The 7,550-nt window shown below is 30.8% G+C and overlaps 1 protein-coding gene across 1 annotated transcript; it reads right to left on the bottom strand.

Annotated features, from left to right (window-relative positions):
* Positions 1-524: 524 nt before the first annotated feature.
* On the bottom strand, positions 525-5,653 carry LOC107782230 (sugar transport protein 6-like). Its single transcript, XM_075234032.1, has 4 exons — positions 5,368-5,653; positions 3,651-3,970; positions 1,730-2,356; positions 525-1,224 (listed from the first exon to the last, which is right to left on the bottom strand). The coding sequence occupies exons 1-4, from the start codon at positions 5,495-5,497 to the stop codon at positions 766-768; spliced, it is 1,536 nt and encodes a 511-aa protein (XP_075090133.1). The 5' UTR covers positions 5,498-5,653; the 3' UTR covers positions 525-765.
* Between the last annotated feature and the right edge of the window lie 1,897 nt (positions 5,654-7,550).

The raw sequence follows: 7,550 nt of genomic DNA, 5'->3' as shown, positions 1-7,550 counted from the left end.
ACTGTTTCGCACTGTTGCGTGTGCAGGCAACAATTTTATAGCTGTTGGAGAGTTGACTAGTACGATCACTAGGGAAACTAATGTCCATATGTTCCCCTTGTTGATTCTTTGACTCCTGAAGCGTTGATTTACAATTCCAGCTTAAGTCTTGTTGTCACAACATACTTGAGGATGTGTATCGGGTTCCTTATGATCTGGTTCTTGTCATTAAGTTTGTTAGATTATCAAAACATAACAAAGTACATATAACCTATCAGTTTGATATGCATGCAGGTACTACAAGCTCCACTTAAGCGTTTGCGGTTAAGACATGTTTTATATGTAACGAACAAGAGAGGTGTAAAAACAAATGGGAATATAGGAGCTTTGGAAAAATATCTAAGGTTGTAAGTATAGCATTTTTCCACACAATGAATACATTTTTCATACAATCAAGTTAGCTTAACATGCAGGTACAAGTCATAGAAAACATTTTATGATAACAAAAAAAAGAGTAATAACATGACGAGAAATTACTGATAGTATAAAAATTCTTACACTGCTAATGCATATAACTTAAATTCTTATTTTATTAAATTCTTATAGTATATCGCTAATGTATATAGAGACAAGTTAAAAACTAAATAAATAACTGCAGTTTCTCATACTAAAAGAACGAAAAAAGAGACTAGAAATTTGAAGGTCTCTATGAAAGAAATGGTTCGATCACTTTTATTTTTTGTTTAACTGTTCAATGTCTGGTACTCACTTGCCCGACTAATTCTCTTAGTTTACTGGGATTTTGTCATCTCGATGATCTCCAGGAGCAGAATCATCAAGGAAATACCTCTTCCAGAACCAGTGTTTCTTCCAAGCTCTTTCATTCATTTCATCAATAGGGATTCCTTTAGTCTCAGGGAGGAAGAAATATGCAAAACTTCCCATAATGACAATCCAAACAGCAAAGAAGAAGAAGATCCCAGATCTCATGTGGCATAACATTGTGAGAAAAGCTTGAGCTATAATAAAAGTGCAAATCATGTTCATACTCACTGCAAAGAAAAATCCAGCAGTTCTTGTTTCCAATGGGAAAATCTCACTTGGAATTAACCATCCTAATGGACCCCATGACCAAGCAAATCCACTCACAAAAACACATATCAACACAACCACAAAATATGCATAGTTCTTTGGTATTACATTTGTGGCTTTCAAATGAACTGCAAGAATTCCTCCTGTAACACACTGCAACAAAAACCAAAAGAATCAACAAGCAGAACAACAAGATTTACTTAAAACGCACCGACAGTATAGATAATTTTTACACTATGATGTGGCAAAGCAATTTAATATAGTGCCAAAACAAGCAAAGATCACGGTTCGAGTGTCTCACTTGGATCCACCAATATAATATTAAACAAGATTATTTTTGCACGCTTGATTAAAGAAAAAATACGAGCCAAGATAAATAAATAAATAAAATATCTCATATTTAACAGTTTAAACTTTTATGTTTTTAAATGATGTAATAGTTTTAATAATAAACTGATTAATTTTAAAAAAAAGTAATTTTCCTAGTCCTTTACAGGAGCCAACTGGACAGTGAGCTAAGATCAAACCATTTTTCCTTTCAAAAACTCTACTGTATATTATGAATATGAACAGTTATAGTGTATATTTTGGTGATCTAATAGTATAAGAATAGTTCCTTTATACTATAAATTAAACTCATATTGAAATAATGGTTTACCTGGGCAACAAGCATTTGAACAGCAGCTTCAATAAGTAAAACTCTTCTTCCAAATTTATCAACTCCAAGTATTGCAACTATGGTTGAAACCACATTAACCATACCAGTAACAATAGCTGATAACAAAGACGCCTTTCCGCCGAATCCCATCGTCTGAAATAATACAGGAGCATAGAACATGATAACATTTATGCCAGTAAATTGCTGGAAAATCTGAAGAATTGTACCACATATAAGTTGTGGCCTACTAGATTTGCTCATTAGATTTCTAAAAGGTTGTTTGATTTGTTGAGCTAATTCAGTGGCTTGTAAAATCTCTTGATACTCTTTTTCAACATCATCTACACCTCTAATTTTTCTTAAGGCTTGTTTGCCTTCATCATTTTGGCCACGTTCAATTAGGCTAGTTGGTGTTTCAACAATGAGAAAAGAACCTAAGCCAAGAAATATTGCTGGAACTGCTGCACCACCAAGGGAAAATCTCCAACCATGTGGGTGCATTTTTGAAGTTACATAGTTGACTATATTGGCACATAAAATACCAATTGTGATCAGCATTTGGAACAAAATGTTGAGACCACCTCTGTACTTTGCTGGAGCTATCTCTGATATGAATAATGGCACTGCCTGCAATAAATGATATTTTAGTATTTGTAAATAATGGTATTTGCAATGACTAAATTGGCTATTAATATATTTTACAAACATTGAACTTCAAGTTAAATACTCCCTCTGTTTCAATTTAGATGGTACATTTTGCTTATCGAGAGTCAATTTGACCAAACTTTGAAATCAAATTGGATTAGTTTAACTCAATTTTTAAAAATTAAAATTTAGATATTAAAAAACTAGCGAAAAATACTATAAGCTACAATTTTTCTCATGTCAATATGATCAAAAAATATATTTTAAAATGTTGGTCAAACTTTACACAGTTTGACTTTCAATAAGCGAAATTCTGTCATTTAAATTGAATTGGAGTGAGTATTGATTTTTACCTCACAAATATTCAACTTTTGTTAAGTGAAATTAATCAAGACAACTTTAACGTCCAAATATTCTTTTGCAACTTTAACTTGTTTTTTTTTTTTTTTAACGTCAACCAAATATGTTGCAAATTAAACACCTTTACACTATTTCCATGTGAGAAATCATAAATACAAACAAGACATTTGGAAGAAACTACTGCATATGCACTAAAAGCAATATAAGTGTGTGACATATCTTTTATACAAACTTTATGAATCATGGTTAATTAATGGAGTATATATACTTACTTTAATTTATTATTTAACTATGTTAAACATGGTTTGGTCGGGTCCTCAGATGACCACATAGCCAAACTGAAAATTTTGACAATTGAATTAGCAATATTAAAGGTTGTAATTAAAGATGTTAAAAGCAACAAAAAAATTGTCACACTTGTGGGAAGTCATAAATACAAGACTTATGAAAGCAAATATTGCATGCACTTAAACACTAATTAAGTGCATAGCCTACATCTTCATATAAGGTTTTATCTAGTTAATATGTATTGCAAACTACCTTAATTTAATTATAACTGAAATTTTTTACAAATCAATTTTTTTTAATGTTATTAGAGTAAAGCTCCTTTGGCTATCATGACATATTAAATTACAGTCAGACCTCTCTATAACAACATTCGTATATAACAACCAAATTTTTTTCGGAACTGATTTTTATATTACATTATAATATATGTCATCTATAATAACACTTCGGTATAACAGCAAAAAAATATCAAAACAAACGTGGTAGTAAGTACACACCGTTTTCATTTACTACAAGTAAGGACAGAAAATCAACCATAACAGAGATTCGGTCATTAGATTCCTAGAGTATATTTTATTCTGTATTATTTGTTGAATATATAAGTGATAATTAATTAAATAAAAGTTACCTGATTGCCAAATCCAACACCAGCGCCAAGACAAAGCCGTCCAATGATAAGCATAGGCAGATTCATAGCAGCAGCATTAAGGATAACTCCAATAAAGAAGAACAAAGAGGCAAGTTGCATTGTAATTTTCCTGCCAAACCTCTTACAACACTTTGAGGCAAAGAAACAACATACAATTGCTGCTAAGTACAATGAAGACGTGAACAACTGCAACATTTGGTTATCATATTTGCAGTAGTTGTCTTCTTTAGCCCTATGCTTTCTAACATAGACTTTTGGGAAGAACTTCTCCAAGAAATCATCCATTGATGTCACCCCACCTGCACAAATCCATACATAACTAGAAGTTTAAGTTTAAGTTTTATGTATGTAAAAAATATTTACACAATCAAGTAGGGGTGTTCGTCGGTCGGTACGGTACGGTATTTAGATATTTCGATTCGGTATTTTCGGTATTCGGTTTCGTAAAATGCTATACCAATACCGTACCTAATTAAATTCGGTATGGTTTGGTTTTTCTCCTTTCGGTTTCGGTTTATTCGGTTCGGTAACTTCGGTTTATTCGATTTGAATGCTAACTAGTGCATAGAGTCATACACGGTAAATATTTTTTAATTAATGTACTCAAAAGTACAAAACTAAAAACGTTTGTTGACAAAAGTTTTGTCTAAAACCAGCAAATACCAACCTAGAGAGAGAAAACTTAGAGAAATATCTTTTTACTTGCTTAGAGTTATTTAATGAACTAAGAGAATAAAGGAAAGTAAAATTTTAGATTTCTTATATTTATGATATAATTAATAAAATGTCTATTGTGTAATATAATATATATTTCGGTATTTCATTTTAAAATACCAAATATCATACCTAATACCATTTTTTTAAAACTTAAACCAAATACCATACCGAATACCAAAATATCGAATACTGAATACCAAAATTTTAGGCTCTACAATCAAGTCATTAGTTACATGTAAATTTCTTGATAAGCGTTAATTGATAATCGGGTATGTAAAATTGATAAATACCTGCTAGGTTACAATTTTAGTATAAAAAGAAAGTTTTATGCTGACACTGTATATAAGTTAAATCCATAGACGTTATCATGCCACTTTACATTAATTTATCAAAAAGCAAAAAAAAATATTTTTTTAATTTGATTTTATGTTCTATGTAATGATGATGTAAAAAAAATTGTATTTACATAATCAAATCACAAATCTCCATGACAATCATTATAACACGTGTTGTAACGGTTAGACTGCACAAGCAATGTAAATTAAGCCCCTGTTTGTCTATAAAAAAATTTCTTTTAAAAAAAAAAAAAAAATTCAAAAATGTGTTTGTTCATGAGATTTTACAAGTTTTTGGAAATTTTTTTAAAATGAGTTTTTTTAAATTTGACCGTTTTTTTAAAATTTTCAGAAAAAACTTTTTTCCTCACCCACAAAAAAGCAACATTTTTTCAAGTGAAATGTATGTCCAAACATAATTTTCAAATTCCAAATATCATTTTTCAAGTTAACTCCAAATACTACTTTTTCTTCAAAAATTATAATTTTTATGTCCAAACGCTTATTAAGTGTGTATAACTTAAACCCTTTTAATATTTGTATTGACCATAAATTCTCAACAAATTTTGCAAGAATATAAGTTTATTCACATATATTGTTAGGTTAAATTGACCTACAAATATTTCAAGCAAGAAAGATTTTACCTGAAATTCCAATGTCATAGCCAAACATAAGACCACCAAAGGCTGCAATAATGGAACAAATCACAACCTGTCCAGTCAGTTTGGCAGGAAACTCATCACCCCCCTTGTCAAAGGCCATAAGAGGAGGCATATTTGGTTTCTCTGTAATGATTTGTTTTCTTCAAAAACAAAAACAAAAGTCTCTCTATCTCTCACACACTTCTTGTGAATTTCTTACTTTCTTTCTGCTCAAAAGATTGTCAATGGCTTTTTCAAGAATCACAAAAGCGGCTGATAGAATATATATATAGACGTGTATTTGTGTTTTACTAGAACTATAATATAATAACTGCATGAGACATAATCGCAGTATTTGTTCCTATTTTCCGAATGAGGATTTAATAGCACTTTTGGTCCCACATTTATTAGTAAATTCTGATTTTAGTCCTTCTGATATTTTGAAATGTGCACTTTTGAGATCCCTATGCTTGTGAAATTTTACAGTTTTAATGAATTTTTAACTGTTAAACTATTTAATTGTTCATATACTATGTTAAATTTATATTGTTTTTTATATTTTGCAGATAATTGTAGTTCTATCAATAATCTAGATATAAGATATTTCTTATATTAAAGGGACTAAAGACAAACATTTTAATTAGTAAAAGATTAAAGGTGACTAGCCAAATATTAGAAGGACCAAAACGAGAATTTATCAGAATTTGTTGGTTTCCGATTTGGATTAATCTTCTTTTCCTTATTTTAGTGAAATACGATAACGCCACGCAGCAAAAATGAATGAGTGGATAGACGTGTTGATTTAAGCAAACGAAACAGCTTAATCTTTCTAAATCTCCACTAGCTCTTAAACTCTAGTAACTAGTAAAGATTGGATAAATATTTTGCCCTCATATCTGATTTGGGATTTTTATCTTTTTTCCCTTGCAATGAGATTTTTAAATTTAAACTCAAGCTGGGTTTTTTTAATACTTGTGTACTAATATTCTTGCAAAAGCATTCTTCTTTGTTTTTAGGGAACTATACACTTGCTCTTACTGGATTTGAAACTGCATCCTGGCCTTAATGCTCTAGAGCAAGCTTATATCTATATGATGATAAAGACTCTTTGCTACAGGTAAAATTATTTAGTTGTGTAAGTCTCAGTAAACAATATCAGGTTAAAAGAGTTGGTTAACAGTATATACAATTATTTAATTAGCGCATGTATGCAGTGTCAAAGTCAGTGTATGCAAGTGATGGACTAATATAGGCGTCTGTTGTCGCCAGTATGTAGTCTTCATGGATGGATCAGATTGGTTATGCCACAAAACGTATTTATTTTTGTTTACTTTTTTGAGTTCAACAGCTAGATCTAATAAAACTGAAAAGGTTTGATTTTTTGAAGGTAAGTAAGTAATATACCATTGCTAAAATTTTAGCACTGTTACTAGACAGAGGTAAATTAAATCTCTTCTTTTTTATTTTGTGATTTGCTTATCTCACGTGTTTGGTTGGTGTTTCATGTATCATTGTATTCTGAATTTTTATGGTGAAGTGGAGAAGCTAACTAATATAATAACTAACAAGGAGAAAAGAGGGCAACATTTGAGTTTAAGATGGTATTACAAGTGGGTTTTAATTTGAAGAAATTGAAGAAATAAAAGTGCAAAGAGGGAAGTTTTGGAAGAGTGTTGGTCTTCTTCTTCAGAAGTGATACGATCCGAGATAAAAAAAAAATAGTAGAATATGAAAACAACAATAATTGAAGCAAAACTAATGATATGTTTGATTAATATAATCAAAAGTAGTCTGAATAATGAAATGTAGAAGAAAATCTAGAACCCTAAGTAAACGTCTCAAACAACAATCGTAAAACTATTCGATTGCTTCCCAAGAACGAAAAGTTAGAAACCCTTGATATAAAGGAAGGAGATCAAGATTACCCTCAAGAACCCAATTTTTGAAAACAGGTAATACAAAGTTGAACTCGAACCAAGAGGTTCCAAATCTTTCTCAAGAGGTTTTATAACGACCCGATCGGTTGTTTTGAGCTCTAGCGTGTCGTTCGGCAGTTTGAGGTCTTGAGTAGCTTCATTTTAGGTATTATGACTTGTACGTGTGGTCAGAATTGAATTTCGGGAAATTCAGAGTTGATTTGGAAAGAAAATTCTAAATCCGGAAGCTTTAAGTTTGAAGAGTTGATT

Source organism: Nicotiana tabacum, chromosome 17 (genome assembly GCF_000715075.1).
Source record: "Nicotiana tabacum cultivar K326 chromosome 17, ASM71507v2, whole genome shotgun sequence".
NCBI lineage: Eukaryota > Viridiplantae > Streptophyta > Magnoliopsida > Solanales > Solanaceae > Nicotiana > Nicotiana tabacum.
This window is presented reverse-complemented; position numbering and strand designations above follow the sequence as displayed.

Coding starts and splice junctions, on each gene's coding strand:
- LOC107782230 (XM_075234032.1), bottom strand. CDS start 5,497: ATGCCTCCTCTTATGGCCTTTGACAAGGGGGGTGATGAGTTTCCTGCC. Junction 2,357..3,650: donor GTGTTGGATTTGGCAATCAG/GTAACTTTTATT, acceptor CATTTATTGCAG/GCAGTGCCATTATTCATATC. Junction 1,225..1,729: donor TTCAAATGCTTGTTGCCCAG/GTAAACCATTAT, acceptor TTTTTGTTGCAG/TGTGTTACAGGAGGAATTCT.